Source organism: Apaloderma vittatum, unplaced genomic scaffold (genome assembly GCF_000703405.1).
Source record: "Apaloderma vittatum isolate BGI_N311 unplaced genomic scaffold, ASM70340v1 scaffold24549, whole genome shotgun sequence".
NCBI classification, from domain to species: domain Eukaryota; kingdom Metazoa; phylum Chordata; class Aves; order Trogoniformes; family Trogonidae; genus Apaloderma; species Apaloderma vittatum.
The window spans coordinates 13,741-37,435 of NW_009737403.1; the positions used below are offsets into that span (position 1 = coordinate 13,741).

Here is a 23,695-nt window from a genome sequence, read left to right on the forward strand (position 1 = left end):
GGGACATTTCAGACACGACCTGAATCCATGCTCCTTGTGGAGGGCGGTACAGCAGGAGCTGTTACACCAGCTGCGCGCCCCACTGCGAGATTTCCTCAGGCAGGATCCTCTCCACAGAGCAAAGCCTGGTCCGTGTTCGGGTAGCAGGCTGCCCCGACGTAGATGTCAAGATAATCTGCCAGCTCCTCCTGGCCTCTGGCAGGTAGCTTTCCATGCAAGAGGGAACAGGCAGGTCTGACTCAGCTGTACACAGGCAAGCCATCAGAAAAATGATGATCAGAAAATAGTGCTCTCCGTTTTCCGGTGTTGGAACTTTGCTTCCCCGATGTGTTTGATGTAGGTGCATTAAAAGTACAGGATAATTTTTTCCACTCTCTGTTTCTGTATTTTTGTGGTTACCTTTCTCCTAGCCTGAGAGCCAGCAGGCAGATCCTAGCACGTCCATTTTCTACCCGCTTGGGCCTCAGCAAGAGACAGAGCTGGCTGTGCAAGCTGTGCCTGGCTCATTAGGACCTAACCTTGTTACCTGCTTCCCCACGTTTTGTCCTGCTGGCCCTTATAGGAAATCATTTCCATAAAGCACGCTGCTGCCAAAAGCATCTCGGCACCTAGCTACCTTTCCCACAGTTTGTCATATGTGGAGGCTAAACTTCATTTATTCTGCGTATTAGTCTAAGACGTTGTCTGTGTTTGCATCTGCGCTGAACACCTGAGGGACAATGCCCAGTGCTGTGGGTTAAATAAAAATGTTCCCTTTTCCAGATTGTACCCAAGCAGCTGGAGAGAGGTCAAAACTGCGGTGGTCTCCTAGCCCCTTCTCCCTGCTGCTGAGTAACTGGTTTTGTGCCTTCAGTGCAGAGCAGCGGAGGCCAATAAGCATCTGTAAAGAGATTATTTAAGCAGTATTTACCTAAGCACACAAATAAAACTTGAGACAACACGGGCAACATCACACTCTCTGGCATCTGACATTAAAGGTAGAAATGGCTCTTAGTCCACTTCCTATTTTGGATTAACATATTTCCTGATTTTTCAAGCATCATTGGGTTATTGATAGTTACTGTGTTCTATCTGCATATCAATGCTTGTCCTCCCTCCGCAAAAGATGCTCACCTGAAAGCCTGAGGAAATCGAATACATATTCAGGACTCCAAACAATTCTTGCCTGATGTATTCAAACACAGCAGCGGAATTTCATCACCTACCTCACCACCAGATTTTTTTCAGATCTTATCTTTTCCAGTCATAAGCTAAAAAAGATACATGATACAATATCCTACCAGTGCTGCAGGGGATGTGACTCTATAGGTAATTTGTGAGATAGATGTTGGGAGTGTCCCTAAGTAAAACTGTTTGCGGATGAAATTACTGAGCACGGTGCTGAAATGCTGGATCACCCACTGGCCTGCTCTAGGATTTCCAGAATTCCTCTAGGTTCTAGGTGCCAAAATATATCAACGAAAAATGTATTTCTAATTCAGTTCCCTGAAACTCACCTAAATTCTTCACAAAACACTTCAGCTTTTGGGCAGTGATAACATTGAAAATCCTACAGACTTTGATTACAACAATCAACACTGCTATAGCAACCAAAGCATGAAACACTAATAACTGGGCTGACTGGACAGACTGAAAAATTCAGTGGCAACCCTGGGGCACAGAGGGCAGCGATCTGGAGGAAAGTCTTGTTGTGCCTCTCCCTGTGCCCGAGGAGCTGCCCCTGTGCCATGCTCAGCAGAGAGCAGAAAAGGGATCACGTCAGGACAGAGGCGATTCTCGTCCCGTGGTGGGTGTCCTTCTTGTTCTGCTCCGAGGGTTCTGAGCACGGCCAGCAAGGAGGGGAGCTGTGAGGATGGGCTCTGGGGCTGTCAACTTGGTTTTTGCTGGAGCGCTGACCATGCGATTATTTTAAGAACCGACTGCTCTGTATGCAGTCTCTCAGTCTGAATAACGTTAGTTCTCCCCTGGCCTTGCACTGAGTTCACTAGTAACTAGAACTGAAAACTGACGGAAAACAATTCCATTTCACAAGAATCCAGGGAAAAAAGAATTAGTCCACGGGAGAAAACGTTTGTGCTGCGTTTCACAGCAAGTTCTATTCAAGTGCTGCATTTAAAAAGACTATTTTTTCAGGTTTAATGGAACATTTTTTTTTTTTTTTGACTCAAGATGTTCCCGTGGCTCAGCTTCTTACCTATGGGTTGTCCCCTGTTTGTTTGCCAGCCATAGAGCAAGTATTTTTTATCCTCTTTAGGTTCCAAGTGAGGTCACACACAAGAGCAGGATGTAACTAGTACAGTGGTAACATTCTTTATTAGAATTCCATACATGCGTAAAAGATCGCTGTGATTGATTATAACATACTACTTTATAGTTCTTTATTGCAACTTAGAACTTTATTCAAAAGACACTTCTGAAAGGGAGAAAGATTACAACTGCTGTCTATGGCATCATTACATAACACTTTATTACTAGTGGATTATATACAATTCTTCACAGAAAGTTATTAAGGAATAAATTGCCCTTTAATAGGAAGTTATTAGACCACTCAGAACATTAACTGGAGATTTCTGCAAAATAGCACTTTGAATAAATATCTGAACTATATACATGCTACTACACCTTTTTATTTTGGAGTCAACATTTTTGAAGTTTAGGCTCTGTTATGTGCAAAGGTACATTAGCAGTGAGCAGAGCCCACATATGCTGGTACTATCTCAGCATCCGTTTTCGTGTCCATGCTGAAATGGCAGGAGAAGTGTTCTCGCTGCCTTCCCAGCTCGTTTGTCTCACACAAAATTTCACTCCTGTTGCAGGACTTGCTCTTACTTCCTCAGGGATGCTTGGCTGTCTCTACCATTTCCCTTCAGCTTTGTAAGGCCTTAGAGAAGTCACCGGGCTCAGCTGCAGGGGCTGCTGGCAGCAGAGCCACTGCCCAGGGGACCGGGGAACAGTCCAGCTTCCGATTTAATACCCGTCTTCATAAGGGGATTGCAGCTCTTACAGAGCCACGGGCACTGCGAACACGTGTGCCCACCTTTGACGTAGGCAGGCAAACAACTGATAACACGCCAAAGAGACAGAGTTCAGAAGTGTCCTATTTGCAGATCCAAGTGCTGGGGGAGAATATCCACAAGGCAGTTTAGGTGCAAGCCCAATACTTCTTGAAAAATCAGGTACTTCACGCGGTACTTCAGTTTTAATGTGCATCATTCATCTAAAAGCAGTCATCATAGATTAGATCATTAATGTTTTAATGGAAGTCTTTCTGTTGCCTCCTAAACGTGCCAAGATTGCATGGCACTCTACATCCTATTACAGTACACAGCAAAAAACCCTCTTCTAGATGTCGTGGTACAACACTGTGGCAACACACAGGGCTCAGCTCCCAGGTGGCAACAGAGCCGTCACGTGTAGGTCGGGTGTACCCCTGGGAAGGGCAACAGGTTAAAGCGAGGCATCACCTCAGCCGGCTCCTTGGAACAGCCTATTCTTGCACGTGTCCTGCCCAGTCTCCTCCTGGGTGCTTTCCAGAGCGCGTGGGACTCCCAAACATCAGCGCAGCCCGGTGAGAAGTCCCGTGGGCAGGGCTGCAGGCTCTCCATGGGCACCAGCCAAGAACAAAACCGATGCCATTAGCAGGTACAGAGTTTACCTCACTGCTACACATTCTGTAGTGCCTGGGCAGAAAGGAGTCAGGAGTTATGATAGCAGAGGACTGGAGATTGACAAATATTTTGCTTCTTTTCAGAAAGGGCTCACCACACTAATTGCAGCTGAGAGTATTCCTGACATCCTCACAAATACCAAGCATCCTCTCAGATTTTTATAGGCTTTGGCCTCAGATGCATCATGTTCTAATGAGCCAAAGTTTGAGAAACAAAAAATAAGCTACTTTGATAGTGGGGTTATCTTCTTCACACGTGTTTAGTCCCTATGCCAGTTTAGAATGAATAAACCTAAAATTTCTAAACTGACCTGAGATCGAACACTAGTGCAGTAGGGGATGATGTGTGTGCAGAACACAGCTCAGGTATGGACTGATCAGGGGTGGGATTTTGGAAGCCACTCTTGTCAGAGGTCCTCCATCCAGCAGGGCAGAGGAGCCCAAGCCTGCTTTATTACCAGCCATGCTAACACAAGCAACTTCATCAGATATTGCTAAGTATGCTGAGCACTTAATGGCCAGATCACACAGCAAGTCAGAACAGCCGTTCTGAAGCATGAATCTGATGCCCCCAAGATGAGTTATCCTGGAGACATGCTGTTTTCTGATGTTTGAACAAAAGCCAGGCTTACCTGTATTTGCTTTGATGTGTTAGAGCTTTGATACCCACATCAACATGAAATCAAATTACAAGAAAAATTTAGAGATTTGTATCAGCTTGTTATGGCAGCTATTCATAAAAATCTCTGATAGAAAGGAGTGCATGTTTTTATGGGCACAAGCCAGGGGACAAAGGTCTGATGCAAAATCGAGGTGTTAATGACAAAACCCCAAGCACTCCTGTACTTGAAAGAAGGAATAATACAAACTATGACACCTGTGAGTCCCTGTTCCAGACCAGACTGCTGAGGGAGCACCCACGTCCAAATCCTTCGGGTTCTCTGTGACACTGAGAAGAGGCAAGAGTTACTGTCTGAAATTACCTGCAAAAAGCTTTTGCCTGAATTTGAGTTTTCCAGCATCAGTACGGATGACAGAGCTGTTAGGCCAAGGCTGCAAGTGAGCAGAAGAGCAGGTCAGTAATACCCCCTTCTCCCAGGAAACACATGACAGGAAAGAGAGAAAAGTGTGAGAGGGAAGAGGAAAAGCCACAGAAGAAAGGCAAAGGATGTTTGCAGGCTGAAGATTGATACTGGAAGTTGCCATATGAGAGTGAGCTAGTTCTCCAAATTTTATTTTCCATGTTGAACAAAATTGTCCCAACAAATTCACCCATCGTTGCTCCTCCTGGAGTTACTTTGGTAAGTGGGTCTTCACAGGAGGGACCACGCTTGCTAGAGACAGAGACTTTTTGCTGCCATAAATACTCTTTCTTATTCCTGCATCAGGAAAGAAAGGACTTGCTGTGAATTCTTCCCAGCTAATTATCTGGTGAAGGAACTCACATGAGAGCAAAGCTATGCAAGAACAGGTATGTGCCAATGATTTCTACTTAGCAGACCCAAAGTGCTGGAGAGAAGGCTGCCTGGTGGAACAAGCCCTGTCCTCCACCAGCACCCGCAGAACTGACTGTAGGGTCACCTAAGGCATTTTGCATAACTAGAGGGCAAGATTTTCCTTTTGCTGGCCACAGTGTTTGTACAAGAAAGACCTGCATGTCTGATTGGGAAGAAAGGAATATTTGTACCTCATATATTGGAGAAATTGTTCAAGAACAGCTAATCCTTGTGAAAATCTTGCTCTGAAACGCTGCCAAGAGCAGTGGCTGTGTTGTTATCCGCCCTGTCAATGCCACTCTGTGAGCAACAGCTTCTTGCCATATAGCAGGTAACTTGCAGATCTCACAAAAACGGTAGCAAGTTTTTCTTCCAGAGAGACACAGCAGATCCTGTCGTTGATGCTGCCCATTCTGTGAGCGCGTTGGGGCGTTTTCTCCTGCACACTGTAGAGCTGTGGAGAAGCTGGTTTGGTGAGGCCCTACAGGTGGACAACATGGAACACTTTCTCAGTTTGCCTCCCCTGGAAAAGCACTTCATGCTCCACCGAGATACATGTACACTGTGCATCTATTTTATCTCGTCTTCTCGTACAGTGTGTGTCCTAGATTCATAATCAACTGTATTCTGCATTGTTTAAAGCCAGATTCTTCTCAGCCTGCTGCTAGTAAACTCTGCACCCCTCAGTGACCACACTCATCACTACACACAACCTTGTGCTTTCCTTCATGTTGCAGCCCCAGCACGTCTGAAAGGTAGAGGACTCAAGTATGGAGGGGAAGATTATTTGATTCTCCTGCGAAAGTGGAGAAGAAATACCACAAACACTTTTTGATTTTCACATATATAAGAGATTGTACATGTCACAGCCATGCCAGGCTCAGAAAGACAAAATATGCTGTTTTCTCTTTAAACTGGTGCTTCCATTTTTTTCCCCTTAGCCACCCATACAGTCCTTACGTATAAACTTCCTTTCAACAAAAGAATATTTTTAATTCATTAAACATTTCCCTGCCCTTTCTATCTGATTGGAATAACCATCTATGCTCTTTGGCAGCCTTTCTGAACAGAAATGCTCGTCCCTGGATCACAGTGCCTGTAAATGCCTTTTGCGATGGGACCCCACCATGAGGCAGCAGACACGACCTCCGAGAGCTCCTTCCAGAGTCTTAAGGAGAAGGTACTAAAGATATTTTTCTCTAATTCTTCCTATGCCTGCTATACAGCGGCACACAAAAGACTGTGGAGTTATTTTCAGATCATCGTGCAGTGTCTTGGGTGGGTTGCTGGATGTTCTTGTTTTGAGGGCCCGTTCCAAGGCGCTGTGACTCCATTCTGCCCCTGACAAGGATCTAGGTCAGACAGATCTGGCAAAATAAGAGATGGATATCTTTTATGTTGGAGGAAATAAAGTCTAAGAAATCCTCAGGTTGTCAGAGTGAAGTGAGGAGACTGCTTTTTATATATGGCTTTGAGGCAGAAAAGAGACACGAAAATCAGGACAGGTACCTGGAACACACTGCAGTCATGCAAGAGCAGTCTTTTGGGAAAATTTGTCTTATTCAGGTATTCTTAATTTTATTTCAGAAAGAGTAAATTAATGATTACATAGAAATGTCATGTGGGGTAAACGTTTTGTTTAATTTTCAGTTATACTAAAATACTAATGCTACCATTCTTTTTTCGTTAGTAAAATCTTTAGTCACTTATACATGCATTTGGCTCAAAACTAACCATTTAAGATTTTATTTTCACCAACCTTTTGAAAGTTAGCTTTTTGTTCCAGTCTGTCATATTTTTCACTAGAATAAAAAATCCATTTTCCTCTAGTGTTATAAGGTAAAGTTTGGCAAGGCAAAATAACGATGATTGATACATTATTCGATTTGAGAAAACATGTTCATTTTTATCTGCTTAGTGTACGGAGGTTTGTTTTTCTTCCTGTGGTGTAATTGTTGCTTTTGGTACAGAAACACAGATATTCCAGACTCGCAGATACCAGCTCCAGCTGTCCGGAGCTCCCGTCTGACAGAGCGATGAGGCGTTGCTTCATCAGGAGCACCAGCAGGAGTCTTCCTCAGCCCTGCGGGATGGTTCCTTATGGAGGGGGTGAGTACAGTCGTGTTGGGAAAAGCAGTATTTGGTGCAAGCGGGGGCTGGCAAACCAGGATGGATTTCTCACAGGGCATGGCAGTTCTCAGCTGCTAAGTCCTGGCTGTCTGGAGGTGGATTTTGACGTCCTGGCTCTCCAGTGTGTCACTTCACGCATCTGACTAGTGCTGCATATTTTGAGTAGACAGGAAAAAGGTACAGCATTTTTTATGGAAGCTGAAAATTACTGAAAGCACTAATAGGTTTGGTGTGCAAGTTTGGATAATAGTTTGAACATGTGAATTAAGGTCCAGACATTTACTGCGATGCCCTCGGGGGCACTCCTTTGCAGTAGCTCTGTGTAGAGATAAGCAAGGTACCACGAGAATGATTTCGTGTTTTTTGTAAGTACGGTAATTTGGGCTAATTAGAGCAGGCTCAGCACCACCCTGGTGAAGAACAGAAAGATGCACAGAAATTCAAAGGAGCTAAGCTGTCAGCTTCCCAGCAAAGAAGACTTCACTTGCAATCATCCACAGAAAAAAGTTACTTGCACAGGCAGGCCATCCTGAAAGCATCCAGATCCACGAAAATAACATTTCAGTTCTGAAAAAGGCGAGATGCTTGGAGCTTCCTGCCAAGACTCCCTGGGAAGTGCCGCCCCGTGGGCACTCCAGAGCCCTGCGAGCCCTGGACAACTGGCTGCTCTCAGGGCAGTCAGAAAAAACGAGTGCGATTCTCCGTGTTCTGCCCAGCACCCGAGCCCAGCAGTGCTTGGCCACGCTTCCAGCAGTACCTGACAGATGAAAGGCTGAGATCTGCCCTTGGTTACGACACTTCCCTCCAGCCCTGCCCAGCACAGACATCAGCAACGGCCCTGGGGCTGCCTGAATCATCCCTGCAGCACCAGGATCTGACACTTTGCTTTGCAAAGCGTTTGCTCTTTAATGCCTGTCTCTGCTCCAGTTCCCACTTTGTTGCAATGACGAAACCCTGCACAAGATCGGCCTGACACGGCTCCTTTCTCCTGGAGAGGCTTCGTGTGCTGTATTGACACAGTTGCCAGGTATGTGGAAGGGGAAGGGCTAGGGCTGTGCTCACATGCTCCGAAAGCAGTTGAGAAACCTGAAAACACAGCACAATCTGATGTAAACAAACAAGTTCTGCATATTCTCCTCTCCCAAATTTTCAGAAGTCTTAAAAGAATTGGGCGTGTAATTGAAAGTAGCCAAAGGCAGCTTTATCCTGTGCTACCAGCACTTACGCAGCCGATCACCCAAAGTTTCACTTGGCAGGTTGACAGGGTTATGCATTTTCACATGGGTGAACAGTTCTCTCACAAAGCGTTGCAGCCTGAACAACGTAGGAAACCACATCGTCTTGTTCCACTGATGCTTTTTTCAACAGGCCGGAGAAGAGATTTTCATTCTTTCTTTGCCTTGCCCAGCTTGCCATCAAGTTCCTCGCCTGTTACAACAGATTGCCCTCCCCAGAAGCCCATTTTATTTTGCCTCTGGAATCTCACTTAGGTTTTCTTTGAGGGGCAATAGGAAAGATCTTTCCTGTGTAAGGTCCCTCGTGTTCTTTTCTGTGTTCTCAGTAAGCACTTTTGAAGACGCTGTTCTTGATGTCACAGGACTCCATTGGCAGGAACCCATTTTGGGGTTTGGAGGGCAATTTATCAGAAAATTTGGCACTTGAAGGGGATGCGATAGTTCTGAGAAGCAAGGAGAACTTCCCTGTAAACCAAAGCACTCTTAGAGCTACTGCTCCAGGGAATGGGGCTGGCACCAGTGCCGGAATGCCAGGTCGGCTTCCTTGCATGCTAAGACCTGCACTGTCTTCTCTTATGGGCCAGGAAAGAAAATCATTCCATGAAAGGAAAACGCAGTAGGCAACACGAGTGAACAAACCAGTGAAGAAGAGGGTAAGATGAGCGTCTTACAGTTCTGCAATGAGGAAGCAGAGAAACTTGCCCCTTCTACCATGGAAATTCAATAGCTCTCTTTAAAAATAGCGAATTTATCATCTTTTAAGAAAAGAAAAAATCTCACTTCTGATGACTTTTTTCCAGGCTAAAATTATTTTTTTAACTGAAATATGACCAGATAAACAGAAAGCCCCATAATATGTGCAGATCTGACACTGTATTCCACCAGTATAACCATTTTAATTCATGTATCTGCTATTTCGTTCCTCCTCGGCATAACTTAGAAATACATGAAAGTAGAAGAGTGAGTGGATGTCCTGAGAGCTCCATCCTAGAGAAACCATGTGCAGTGCTGAGGTCAGACCGAAAGAGTAGTTTTCCTGACTAAATTCATAATAAGAGATCATTTAAAAATAAAAAATAAATGAAAAGGAAAAAAAAAGATGAAAAAAGAAATAAAAAACCCAAAGGCTCTTCACACAGTTGATTTCTGTTATTTAGGCACACAGTTGTTTTCTGTTATTTAGGCGAGAAAAGATGCTTTTCTGAGTCATTGCTCTTGTGAGAGACAGAAAGGGCCATCTACAATACAAATCATATCATTTACCAAATTCACAAATGAGTGCATTTCTGGTTCCTTCTGCGGCAAGCTTTGACGTCGAGTGGCATTCCCAGCATGGAGACAAATTTATTTATTCATTAATTTAATATATTCAATAAACCAACCAGCACACAGACTTATTCTTTACAAGTAATTAGAATGTATTACAAGCATACAAATGTGCCTAAGATTGAGAACCTGGGTTATAATCTAATGAAAATATTGTCACTGAATTAATTTCCTATGTGGTGCCAGAGCCATGGAATAAAAAGTATATTGAAAGTCTTCAGAGACCTACTGTCAACAGCCGATCACTACCTCTATTTTAAGCTGGAGAAGATTAGATTTCAAAAGCCTGTTTTTTTCATGCGTGTTCTAGTTGTCTTACAGGAATCTTCCGTGCTCGAAAGGCCTCACAAAAGTTTCAGAGACGAAGCAAGTGAAGAAAGAGGCAATTTCTGCTACAGACGTCATTCAAACGCATGGGTTGCAGGAAGGCAGCTCAAATGCGGCTCATCTACCTGGAACCCGAGGCAGCTGGTGCTCTCTGTGCCGAGCCGCAGGCTGCAGCCCGGCAGCCACCGCAGATGCCCTGGTCTCTGGCGGTTCTTGGCCATGGACACGGTGTCCCTCTGTCAGCGGCGTCCCCGCAGCGCACGAGGGCTGCTGCTGCTGCAGTCCCTCTGGAACCGACCCAAGTTCGTGCTTGCCAAGCATTTCAGTTTTCTGAGCTTTTTGCAAACTAACTGCTGATCTATCAGTGAGAAAAAGAATATTTTTAAGCTGATGTTTCAGTGAGAAAAGGAGTATTTTTAAGAATGGGACCTGTAATCGCAACAACTCGACACATACAAAAACTGTTTGGAGTGAGCAGGGACACGGGCGCGGGCTGTTTGCTGCTGTTCTCGGGAGAAGAGCTGCCAAGAGCTGTTCATGACATCCAGCTGTTGAGACTCACTCTTTGACTGGCCGTTGGAGGTAAGACAGGCAGATGAACCGCGACTGGGATATTGGTTCCAGCTTTCTCTTAGAATCACCTGATGCAGGGGGGAAGAAACCAAGCAGAAGTGGCCCTGTCTGGGTTTTGGATCCAGGCTGCATCACTGTCTGTAGCCATGTCTCTGGGGCATCCCTGGAGCTGCTGGCCTATTAGCAACCTTCCTACACTTTCATTTCTTTCTACCTAGTGTGCAGAGCTTCTCCCTCTTCATAATAATAAAAAAAAAGAACTTATTTTATCCAGCCCTTTGTGATAATATTTTTTAGTCACATCTACTTTGCCTGCTCCAGTAAGCAGCAAGTTCTGATTGCTATGTCGAAAGACCATTGCCACTGGGAGGGTAATTACCTGGTTCCTCCTCTCAGTCCTAAAGAAAAAGGTTTTTGCATAGCGCTGAGGTGTAAAGAAAGATCAAGGGAATGCACGGGGTTCACTGGGAGCACCTCAGTGCAGCACTTATCAGCAGCTCCTTATCGCAGGTAATCTGACAACACAGGTGCGAGGGAATGCCCCAGCTGGGATAGATCACTGGTAACCTGAGCAGGGGTAACTCATTGTGTTCTGCTGGACACCAGTTTACTTGTTACCAGTTGAACAAAGGAGCAAATTAAGCAAGCCTGATTAAGTCGTGTTGGTAACGAGGGGGGTGTGGTAGAGAGAGCTGCATGTCTTGGCTGTCTGTGGGTGTGCAGCTAATAACCATTACACAACACCCACAGACACGCTCCCTCCGGGGAGAGGGCACAGTAATTATAGAATGGGTGTTTAGAAGGAAAAGGCATTTCATATCCCATGTTCTTCATTTCAATAATACAGAATGCTGCGTTGTGAAACACCTTCCTTAGAAAAGCATTAAATGCTGTGACCCATGTCCTCATGGAGCCAGCGCAGCAGCGTGCACCCTCATGCTGTACCTGGGGAAAGGTCCCCGTGCCACTTGGTGAGCAGGACCCAGCCTGGGGCTGGGCCGGGGAATTTCATGGCAAAAAGGGTCAGTGTGTGACCAGAGCCAGGGTAACCAGGTAGAGGGGTGGTCTTGTCAAGGGACGCCCCCAAACACCTCACACAGAGACGGGTATTGCTGCATCGTAGACTCTGCTCCTCTGCAGGGCTCTGTCTCCATCACCCTCTTCATCCTCACCCCGCTTCCCGCTGGGGTCCTACACATGCTCCCCCCAGGCCCCATCACCTGAGCAAGGAGGCAGCTCACTGGGTGGGCGAGTGGTGCCAGCTCTGTCCCCTCCTGCCCCTCCAGCCGCTGCTCCTGTCAAAAACAGCGTGTCCATGCGCTGCCGGGAGGCCGAAGGAGCGCTGCCACCCCACCAAGCCCTCGTGGAGGAAAAAGGGGTGAGCAGGCTCTGTGCATGGTCTCTTTAGCAGTTGCACAAAGCTGATGTGTGGTGCTCGCTGTGGGGACGAGGCAAGAGAAAGCTGATCTCTGCTCAGTCCTGTCTCAGAGGACCGGCAGGCATCCTCACTGCGAGAAGAAAATAACTGTAGATCTCCGCTGCCCTGGCCATCATCATCTTCCTTGTGCCTGCATGTCTTTCAGCCGCTGCCATTGCTGAGCGTCTCGATGCCATTTGGCCACCTCTGTCTCATCATAGTTCACAAAACAATGTCTTGAAGATTGAACTGAAGCAGCAGAAGAGCTAAAAGTATTTTGGGAAAAACTGTGTTAAGGCTGTCATAGTCCTGATGCTCCAAGAGGAGGTTAGTTGTTTATGCAGGAAATAATATTTCAGGTAGAAAGCTGTAAGAGAGCCTTCAGCACCTTACCCTTCTCTAAAGTAATTTGTATGGAAAGATAGCTTGACTGACAAAACCACTTGAATTCTGAGTAAGTCTGTTAAGAAGTAAAATATCACACCACGCAGAAAGATACTTCTTTTTTTTGAAAGGGGAGGGACACACAAACACAAGAGAATGAGAAAAATCTGTGTGTCCCTGACAGTTGACATGAGTGGTTTGAGCACTTGAGCCAGGCTTGTGGGCTCTGCCCACAGCTCCAGCCTGCCACCTGTGGTGTCAGCTCCTAAACACCTGTCATAAAAACATTGCTTTTATCTGTCTTCCAAAATCCTTTTTTTTACTTTTGCCATCTGACTATGCCAGAGTCTAATCAAACTCTCATTATCTGGTGCTGCTAGGAATGGACCTCATACTCACTAGCAGGGAATCAGTGGCTGGCGGGTGCATGGGGTGAGCAGGACAATTTCTGGGCAAGCAGAGGTTGAATTAGACCCCTGCATAGTTCCTTGTGGACACACCATCCCAAAGGCATATAAAAATATCCCTCCATTTCCTCTTTTTGGCTAAAGAAGTGAGACTGTAATGCCCTCTTATTAACTAAACGTCAAAAGACTATCAGTTAATGTAAATCCAGTGGTTAGAAAAGAGCAAAAGGGTAAATCCAGAGGGTAGAGCAGAAATACTCTATCCAGAGCAGTAAAATGTGCATTGCTCTAATTCATATTCTGTTTTATGTAATTCTGTGCTCAGTATTGCTTTCTTTCCTCTGCAGTTTGGGGCACAGCTCAGGTCATGTCCACGGTCCCACCTTGCTCACTGTGTGACACCCAAAAAGCCCGTGACCTGCAGCAGCAGCGACGGCAAAGTCGGGCCCTGGTGGGCTGAGGAGCTGGCAGTGACGGGGGCTCTGACTCCCACCAGTGTCATCAGGACCCGTCAGACCCAGGAGAGGAGCCATGGACCAAGGAGACGGGTATGTGCAGGTAATTTCTGAAGTCAGGGTCTTCCATAGGTACAACCAGCGGTGTGGTTTCACTTCACCCAGTAATTCGTATTTAGTTCTCAAAGTATGAGAACAGACAGTTTGAGAATGCAAATGGTGGCTGTTGCTTTGATAAATACTGCAAGCCAAATTCATTAGTGCGCTTTCAAAGAGAATTGTTTTGTTTTCCCATCATAAGTAAACAAAGAAATAGCATTCTCTATCATCCCTCTCATTTCAGAATGTACCTGCTGGTTCCAGTGCTAATTACCATGTTGATTCTGTGATGGAAAATAGCCCCACAGCATCTTAACTGCAAAATTTGGTTTTCAGGGAAGAACAGTTTTCTGAAAATGTAAAAATGTGTTTCATTCTTCCTAAGTAATTGGTTTATATTTGACTATAAATAAATGAGAAGCAAGTATGCTATTTATATAATACCATTTAATGTACAATCATTTTATACAGTGGGGCTATGCTCATAATGTGTCTGTTATTAAAAATATTGATAAAACACTAGACATCTTCAGTTACACCATTTCCAAGTGCATAGAAGGACGAACAAATGTGTTTTCATTATAAGAGGTAATAATAATTAAGAGTGACAGCGCCTTATCCTCAGGATCTGCCTTGCAGCAGCAGTTTGGCTGATAAAAAAGCAGAAGTTAAGATAAGGCAGCAATTATTAAGACAAATCTTTTGAAGGGCTGTTTGAACTCCCGTGTCCAGCAGATAATCTGATTTTACAAGGTGCTCCAAGCAGGGGGTAGGCTGCATGGGAAGCTGTACCCAGGTGCAGGCCTTTAGCCCTTTGCACCGGCATTTTTACCTCTAGCCATTTCCCGGTCGCTTCTTCTTTTGTTTGCTACAGCTGTGGCATATAAATCAGTCTTCATTCTGTCTCACTGACACCAAGGAGAAACACAGCACAAACAATGCAGAACACCAAGCCCCAAATGTATTAATCATCTTCTTTCTTTTTTTTTTTTTTTTTCTTTTTTGCTGATCCCTTTCACCTATCTTTTTGGGAAGATTCAGAAATGGCTACGGGCAACTCAGTAATTCTTCCCTCATAAATATTAGATGCATGCAGAGCATGAATATTTGAATAGATAACCCTGACTTAGGTGAAACCAATTGCTAATGGCAATTCATTTTTCCTTGGTGACATTCCACCAACAACAAGCGTGTGAGGGGGACAGGATGATGCAATCTGGAGCTGAGCAGCAAAAGGGAAAGAAGGTGCCGGCTGGGAACAAAGATGCTTTATTGATCAAACCTTCAGCTCAACCTCAGGGCTACAGATTCTCCCTTACCTTGGAGAGTTTTTGTGGAGACATCTGTGCTCAGCAGTTAGGTGCCTATCTGTAGGAACTACATGTTGGGAAAAAGTTTTTAACACGATTGATTTTTTTATTATGTCACTGAGTGAACGCCTCTTGATGTACCGTGTCCTGCGTGACATTGCACACATGATGTGCGAGCTGCAGCAGGACAGACCAGCTGGTTCTCGAACCCCCTCTGCCGTGGGTGCCCCACTTCCCACCAGCAGAACCATGCGTGCGGTAGGCAGGGCCAGCCCCGGCCTCGAGCATTCCCTTGCTCTCACTGACTCCTGCAGCCCTTTGCTCATAGCACAAGTCAGATTAAGCCACCATTCCAGGGGAAAATGCTGTAATTTTGGTCCTTACTGGACTATTTCTCAAGCCAGATGAACTCACCTGCTGCACGAGGGCTGCAAAGGATGTGCTGGGATGGGGTGAGCGGCAGTGGGGACGGAAACGGCGCTGCCCCTGTAGCGGTATCAGGTCAGCTGTAAAACTGTATGTTTTGATTTTTAATAAAAACTAGAAATTGTGACTTTATGCCTGAGGCATAGAAAAGAAATGTAGTGTCTCTGGACCTGGGGAATGGCAATGAGTAATCAGATGTGACCGGATCAGACCTCAGCTGAAGTTCATGTTCATGTTTACATGGCCCAGGAGACACTGGCACTTATCTATCATTTTATATTGGTCTCAGATTTGCCATTACTAGACGAATACTTTATAATCCATCGGTAACGCTTATACACATTGGTCTGTGTTAGCATGAGGCTCCTCTTGCATGTGTTTTTTCCCTCGGGAAAGATCTTGCTAGGTCTTTCTTGCCTGTGCCGTGGCAGTGGTGCCAGCTGACTGCTCACATCCATGTGCTTCACAGTGAGCCTGGCACCGCCCCCGCCACACCTTGGTCCCGACAATCTTTAATCACATTTAATCCTAGAATCCTAGAATGGCCAAGGTTGGAAGGGACTTTTTAGAGATCATCTAACCCAACCCCCTGCCATGGGCAGGGACGCCTCAACCAGCCCAGGTTGCTCAAGGCTCATCCAACCCGGCCTTGAACATCTCCAGCGACATGTTCTTCACCCCCCGAGGGGGGGGGCCAGCCACAGCCTCTCTGGGCAATCTGTTCCAGAGCCTGGCCACCCTCGTAATGAGGAATTTCTTCCTAAGATCTGATCTAAACCTATTCTCCTTTAACTTAAACCCATTTCCCCTTGTCCGTTCATCGCTGGACACTAGTGTACAAAGCCCCTCCCCAGCCCCCCTGTAGGTCCCTTCAGGCGCTGCAGGCAGGGATAAGGTGCCCCCGGAGTCTTCTCTTCTCCAGCTGCACAACCCCAGCTCCCTCAGCCTGTCCTCGCAGCAGAGCTGCTCCAGTCCCTGGGTCAGCTCCTCTGGACTCGTTCCAACAGCTCCATGTCCCTCTTATGGTGAGGACACCAGAACGAGATGCAATATTTGAGGTGGGGTCTCCTAGTCCACGCTAGAATGGCCGAGAGCCATGGTGATGTGTAGAAGACTGTCCCCATTCCCACAGAGGAGCTCTCAACCTGCAGAGAGCTGCGTGAAAGGAGACCCTGGCTCTGCCCTTGCTGTGTCTCCCCTGGGCAGAAAGAAGAGCAGCCTGGGCTCCTGTTCCACACCGTTAAAATTAACAGTAAGGCAGCGTTCAGCTGTCGCAGTGCCCTGGTTTTCCTGCCAGAGAGAACAGCGGTGCCATCCCCAGGATATAGAGAACACGCTCTCAGTCTGCAAAAGCAAAGAAAGAACTGCACATTGAAAGAAAACCCTGCTCTGTTTAGAGGTTGCTTTTATTTACAAATATACTGAAGTGTAATCTCTCTCCTTCTTTTTCTTTTTTCGTTTTTTTTTTTTTTTTGTTTAGAGTGTGTATGTGCACGCATGTGCACGTGGGAAGGAGCATAATGTATGAGAAACTCTTGTATCTTAGCTGCCAGGCAATGGTGGCAGGAAAAAAAAATGCAGTGAAATGAAATTTAAAAACACTAATAAATAATTTAACAATGACAAGTAATTAAATTAAAAAAGAAAATCCAATCTACATACATTATGGTTGTTTGTTACCAACACAGAGGAAAAGGAGCAAAGAATCTATGGTGAAAGGCAGCTGGTTAAGTATGAGAGAGCATAGTCATATTTTTTTTTACAAGTTAAACAAATTGTAACAGACAGCTACAAAATACTACATTTCGATAACATAAATACAGAATATATAAATATACAAGTAATACAGCCATACACAGCTAAAAAATAGGGCGTTCACTTAAAAACAGAGTTCCCAATGCAAAGTATCTGGCAGTCCCTTCACAGTCCCTGCCCAGCAGAACCAGGGCGTGCAGAACCAAGGGAGCCGGGCTGCGTCCTCGAGAAGGGCAAAGAGTTTATTCGGACAGGCCTTCAAAGAGCAAGACGGTGCTTAAACCCCACCACAGCAAAAAGGCTTCAAGTACCAGCCCAGAGGCAAGCGAGCGCCCAAGTACCCTCAACCCGGAGAGCAGAGATGCCCAGAGGCCCAGACACGCTGCCGCAGGCGCCAGCCGTCCCGTATGGGGGGCGCGGGCTGGAGAGGGACCTGCACGCCCAGGGAGTGTCTGCTGCTCGGGAGTCAGGATGTGGTTTTGGCACGGGCTTTTGGAAAACCCCTTCTCTGGGAAAAAAACTGCAGCTCCAGCTCCCATGGCTTGGATGTGCTTCAGTGGCCTCTCTGTCCTTTCACTGTTGTGACCAAGCTCGAGGCTTGTAAGAACCCTTCCCTTCCTCACGATTCTGCTGTTAATTTCTAGTGACTTTTGGGGACAACCAGAACTATTACGACACGGTTCGAAGAGGTGCTCCCACAAACCCCAGCATGCAGCATCCACTAGCAGCATCACAGAGCTGGGTTCCTTGGGGCACCTGGGGCGGTGGCTTGGGACATACTTCTGATCCTTAAGGAAACTGGAAGGGAGTCCTGAGCACAGTAGGAAGAGGTAAGTGGGTTCACATCATCCCTGGAAGGGTTGCCGGCATGAAGGACCTTCCCCATGCAACGATGGCGCAGTGAGGTGGCTGAGTTGCTGCTGACAGTGGCAACGACCCCTTCAAAGTACCTGGTCATACTCATCCGACTTGCACGGGGTGGGTCTGAAAAAGTCCACTCAGCAGCCATCGCGGGGCTACTGTGAGCCACCTCAGGCACGGTTAGCAGCAACTGAGCCAAGTGATCTGGATGTTTGTGATGACAGAGTTTAAAGAAGAAAAGGAGATCGAAATGCCTAGGCTGGTGCTTCAGTCTTAGTGATTCCAACCATCACAATTTACACACAGCAACGTAATTGTCTGCTGTGCTGTCACCGTGGAACACATCCACCGCCAGCCCCCAGCTGCTGACAACCCAGGCTGTAGCCCACAGCGCTGTGGTGAGCAGGGGCTGAGCACCGCGGTGGGGGTGGTAACCAGCCCCTCGACAGTCAGACGTGCAGCAGGGACGTGCTGCTGCCCAGCCGAGAGCCTGGCACCGGCACCAAGGGCCACGCTGCTCAGGAGCCATTTCCAAAGGCTCGGAAATCTCTCTGTGACACCATCACAGAGCTGGCAACTGCACAGCAAAGACCTCTGTGGAAGCTGGTACCTAGCATATTCATCCTGATCTCACGGTCATCTTTTTTAAACATTATTGAGCAAATGCTGAAACCCAATCAATCATCTTTTACTTAATTGCATCTTGTCACTGCTTTAAGCTTAATGTTATTCCTTGCTTAGCCAAAACACCATGACTGAAACACCACTCGCTTGATGCATATTAGAGAGGGGTTAATTTCCTAGGGAAAATGATCACTGTAAGGTGCATGTAATAAACTGCTGTCGTGACCTCTAGCCTTCAAGCTCCCATATGTACAATCATTGTTTGTGGTTTCCATGGAAGTGTCAGATGCTAAGAATTTTTGGCAAGAGTTTATCAATTTGACTCAGTGTAAGATGTTACTGTGATATGGCCCATTAAACATTTTACTTTCACCTGATCAGTGACATTCCCTTGACAATAGAAGAGTAAAGCAGAAATCAAAAAGGTCAGAGGTTGCTACATAATCTTTTACTGCAGGTCCCAGGTTAAAACCACAATGATCACACTCCAGTAGGGTAATTCATTCCACCAAAAAAGTGACATTTATTTTGCTTTAATGAACTTTGGCCTTTGCCAGATATAATGGGTCCACTGGAAATCATTGGCTATGCATTCTTTCCCTTGACCAGCAGCAACCCACAGTGGCACGAGAAATGTTCCGCATGCCAGAGGGCTTCACTGCATCATGTACATGGCACCAGAGATGGCAGAATACGGGGGAGCAAACAGCTAAGGCATCATCATACAACACACCAAGGGGAGAGGGGATGGTATGTACAAGCAATGAAAAGAAAAAAAGGAAGAAGGAAAGAAAAAAAAAAGGTGGCAAAGTGTCATCCAAAAAAAATCAGCAAAAGATGATGGTTACTTCAGGTATAAAAATGGGATATCTGATTCTTTCCTTGGAAATGGGTTGGTTTTTCAACATCCAGCCCAGGAGCAGAGGTAGAGTTGGGACAAGGCAGTTCTCCAAACTGTAGGTCACATTAGAGTTCTCATGTAAGTCCCTGTAAACACTAAAAATGCCATTTTGATCCTGCCAGTATCAAGGGATGAAGCAACATTGTGCCTACATGTAGAGTCTATAAACCCTGCACGTTTGAGATGGTGCAGATGTTTTTCTATGACTCTAAAGTAGCGTGGCAGAGGGTGGGGAGGAAAAACGTGATGAATCCGTTGAGATCGGTGGTGACAAATGTTTTATAATGTGCCACACGAAATCTGCTTGCTTTCTGTCCTGCAAGCAGTGAGGATCACCTGAGTTCTTTATAGATGCTTGCTATCACGTGGAGAGAAAGGAAATTGGTGTTTATACACAACGAAAGGGAAAAACAATTGAAGGGGACGGGTAAGAAAAGAGAATTCTTCCAATTTCAAAAAAATCCAGGGTCTCACAGCCTTCAACTGAAACTCCACATGCCTGTCCGAGAGCGAGAGAACAGTCACTAGCAAAAGCACGGGGGTGTGAGGGACCCCCTCCCTGGGCACGGCAGCCTGCAGCCAGGGCACCGGCAGGCAGGGGCACGGCACCCCGGCACCGACACAGGTCCCTGCGCTGGCAAAGGGTCCCCCTCGGGCCCACGCTTTGCTCTCCTGCCCTGCACACACACAGCCTCCTCCCGCGGTGCTTTCCTCGCCTCCACAATGGGAAAACGCACCCGCTTATCTTGCAGATTAAACTTCGCTTTCTCAAGAAACCTCTAACATGCTTAGTCCACATCTCCACGCTGGGGGGGAACGTGATCTTATTTTTCCCCTTGTACCAATCGTCTGACCCTTACCACCCACCCCTCGAGGACACCGGGAGGACCTTTCGCAGCTGTGGCGGGGCTCCTGGCAGGACCCCCCCGGTGGTCCTCCCCCAGGGCTGCCCTCTGTGCAGGGGCTGCGGGGGCCCACTCTGCCCCACGCGAGACCCCCACCACACCCCATGCAGGAGGTGCCGAGCCCGGGGCGGCTGCCGTGCTGGGCTGGGACCAGCCCTCAGCCTGGAGGAGTCAGATTCACCAACGCCTTGGACTTGTTTTCAGCTATTATGGTCAATATATTAAAGGTATTTATTTAAGAAAGTGCCTATCCTGCCAATCTTTCCCCATGAGCTCTATTTTGAACACACCCTATAATTACTGATATTACCCTGGCAAATTTTCCCCATGAAGTTTTCTCCACTAAGAGCCATGACCATACTTGTCTGCCTCTCCACATTATAATTATCACCAGGCAATATTTATAACTATACTATTATTATTATGATATTTTATGCCCTACGAAAAATTATATGACGTGCTCTAACTTCAGTGTCTGAGACACTCACACTTCAGCTGGGACATTCCCTTCAGCAGGTGTCCTTATCCTTACATTTGCACTGAGAGGTCAGCTGGAGCATTCACTGTAAATGCAGGAGTCCCGTCGGTGAAAAACCTGCAGGACTTGGGTCAGACTCCAGCTCAAACGTATGTAAACCTCCCATTGTGATCTCTTTCATCCTTTTTTTCACCAGTCGGTGCACATTTCAGGACTTCTGATGGTTCAGACTAGAACTGTATATCACAGATTCTTGCTGAGGCAAGATAATTAACTAAAGGAGTGCTTAATTATTCCAGATGGACAATGGAGCTTAGCACATTTATGCCTCATGCAAAACATAAATAAACAGAACAGAATGAACAACACATGTTTGCCAATCATGGTCTAGACTTGAAATTTGGCACCACAGTACTTACAAACAAATGTAAATGTTTTATTCTCACGCTTCAAAAAAAATTAAATAAAACTCTGTTTTGTAAGCACCTTTAGTTTTAATTATTTAAGATCAATACTAACCTAAATGCCTCTGTCCCTAACATGCATCTCCTCCCCAGGGTCACAGACCTTTCTTATTATGAAATCACTGGCTTTCTCCACAAATATTACTGTTAACCAGTTTCCTCAGTATCATATGCATAAGGGCTATAAACTAATGAGCCAATCTAGGTTATGTAGAAAAAGTGTAGAAAGGAAACAAATGTTGAACGTCACATTTACATTAACTTCTCACAGTTCAAATGGCAATTTATCCACAACATAGTATGAATCATGCAGTAAGAAAAGGGAGGAATCTCCAGTTTCTTTGATTTATTTGTCATATGGTCGACTGATGTCAGTATCAGTGGCTTTAAAAAAAAAGTTTAAACATCCAAAAGAAAGGAAGAGAGAAAGGAGGAAAAGGTCTAGCTTTCCGCAAAATCCATTTCCTTTACAACGATGAGCTCAAACCAAACCAAAGGCTGCTGAAGAGCAGGGTCTTCTGTTCCTTCCGTGCTTGTCTTGTGGTCTGGTGCAAGCTGGGAATCAAGGGTATGGGACCGGTGGATGCGTTTTGTTTATATATATGTATATATGTATGTATGTAGGTAGGTAGGTATTAATATATATGTACATACATACACATATATGCACACAGATACAGTCTTCCTAGAAATGCTCTTTGCAGTCCAGAGGCAGCAGGAGTCACTGTGAAGGAAGAGCTGGGCAACATATGGCTGTAGAGTCTGCACTGGAAAAAGTCACTGGCTAAATACACGCCGGCTGTTTGTTTTCTTTTATTTTCATGAGGCGAAATACGAGCTCTGCATAGAGTACAGCCTGTCAATGGGGTTTCCTACTCTAGCCTGCATGGAGTTAACTTCGGAAGAGGCAAGAAAACAGTCGCTCAAGCTAGTTAAAGAGGTATCACTGTCGATATCATGAAAAATGGAGTCGTTTCCTGCAAATGAAATGTATATGTTAAGCTGGATTCTGTGCGGCCAGAGGAGGACACAGTACACACGGATGCTCACACGTTGCACACTGCAGCAAAAGGGAAGGCTCCTGCTTTTGTTTTCACCCATTAACATAATTTCGCTCCAAGGGTCTGACCTACAAGGAGGAAGACTAGCAACCAATTCGCAGAGTTCAGCTGGCAGCAGTGCCACTCAAATCTGCCAGGACTTAATTTATACTTCAGTCAGCAGCACAAAAGAGAGTCTTGGCTGACAACGGGAGCAAACGGTGCCAGGGAGGAGCAGGTCCCTGGCTCTCCGTGAGCGGGGAGCCGGCATTTGCAGGAGCACCAGGGCCACTGAGGAAGGTGGGAACAGACATCGAGTGCCCGCGACAAGGGAAAGCCGCCCAAGAGCCGCAACCAGCAATGCCCTCCACGTACACACAGGGTAAAGCACAGATCTACAAATGCGACGGGAACGAGTTGGGGACACATCTTCCCTGGCCTTGAGGGAGTCACCGCTGTAAATATGTTTCCATTTCAGAAAATTCCACTCTTTTTAGGCTGGTTTGGAACAGCACCTTTTATTTCCCTTAGCAACTAGGCTTTCAATGCCTGAGGTACCAGCAAGCGCTCCAGCTCAAGTCCTGTGAGCACTAAGAAAGTGTTAGTCTGGCTCTTTTTCCGCATTTGAAAGAGCTTTGTGCTCCCTCTTGCCCACGTTTTGGAGCCCAGAACCTGCCTCTTAAGTTGTTCTGTAAATTGTTAGCAACAAAATCAAAGGTGATCTAAGGCTCACTGGCACTTCAGGTACCCTCAGCTCCTTACAGGATTTAGCGAATTGTCTTGTGTGTACCGTGGACAGGGATGCTTATTCATTTTGGAATGAATAGATTACCTCTCTTTATTGAAGGCACTTTTTTCCCCAAAGTTTCTAAGAAAAAGGAAAAACTTATGAGGGAGCTAGAATTTGGTACTGTTTATTTTTCAATGTCTTGGACAGTGGTTTAAAAAAGTGGAGCTGGAGAAGTGATGTTGTTTGGTCTATCGTTTATCAGAATTATACTGTGAAATAGTTCTGAAAGGTGTCCAGAGCCTGGCAGGAGCTCTCTTCTAACCCTTCCTTATGTGTACATAAAAATATACAAACAAAACTGACTGCTACAAATCCCAGAAAAAAAAAACAACACAAACCCACAAACCCCCCCAACATTATAAAAGCAAGTAACTCTACTGAACCTGTGATGTGTGAACCAGCACACGAACCCTGCTATTTCTGATGCGGCAGAATGACGCATGCCTTACCATAAGGGTTCATGTGGTCGCCTGGCATTTGTGGAGGGGTAAGACCCTGCTGAAACGGGTCTGTGCCATAACTGCTTTGATCCATTGCTACAATCTGCTGCTGTGGTGGTGCAAGTGGTGTGTAAGATGTCATCATCCCTTCCATTCGGTTGGACATTACTTCTGCAAAGCAAACA

The 23,695-nt window shown here is 46.0% G+C and overlaps 1 protein-coding gene across 1 annotated transcript in view; it reads right to left on the minus strand.

Annotated features, from left to right (window-relative positions):
- Nucleotides 1–21,662: 21,662 nt before the first annotated feature.
- LMX1B (LIM homeobox transcription factor 1, beta) overlaps nucleotides 21,663–23,695 on the minus strand; it is a 6,693-nt gene continuing 4,660 nt past the window's right edge. The window contains exons 5-6 of the mRNA XM_009877326.1: nucleotides 23,520–23,681; nucleotides 21,663–22,217 (exon numbers count right to left, since the gene is read on the minus strand). Of these exons, the coding sequence (XP_009875628.1) occupies nucleotides 22,060–22,217; nucleotides 23,520–23,681 (320 nt within the window). The 3' untranslated portion in view covers nucleotides 21,663–22,059. The remainder of the gene's footprint in view (nucleotides 22,218–23,519; nucleotides 23,682–23,695) is intronic.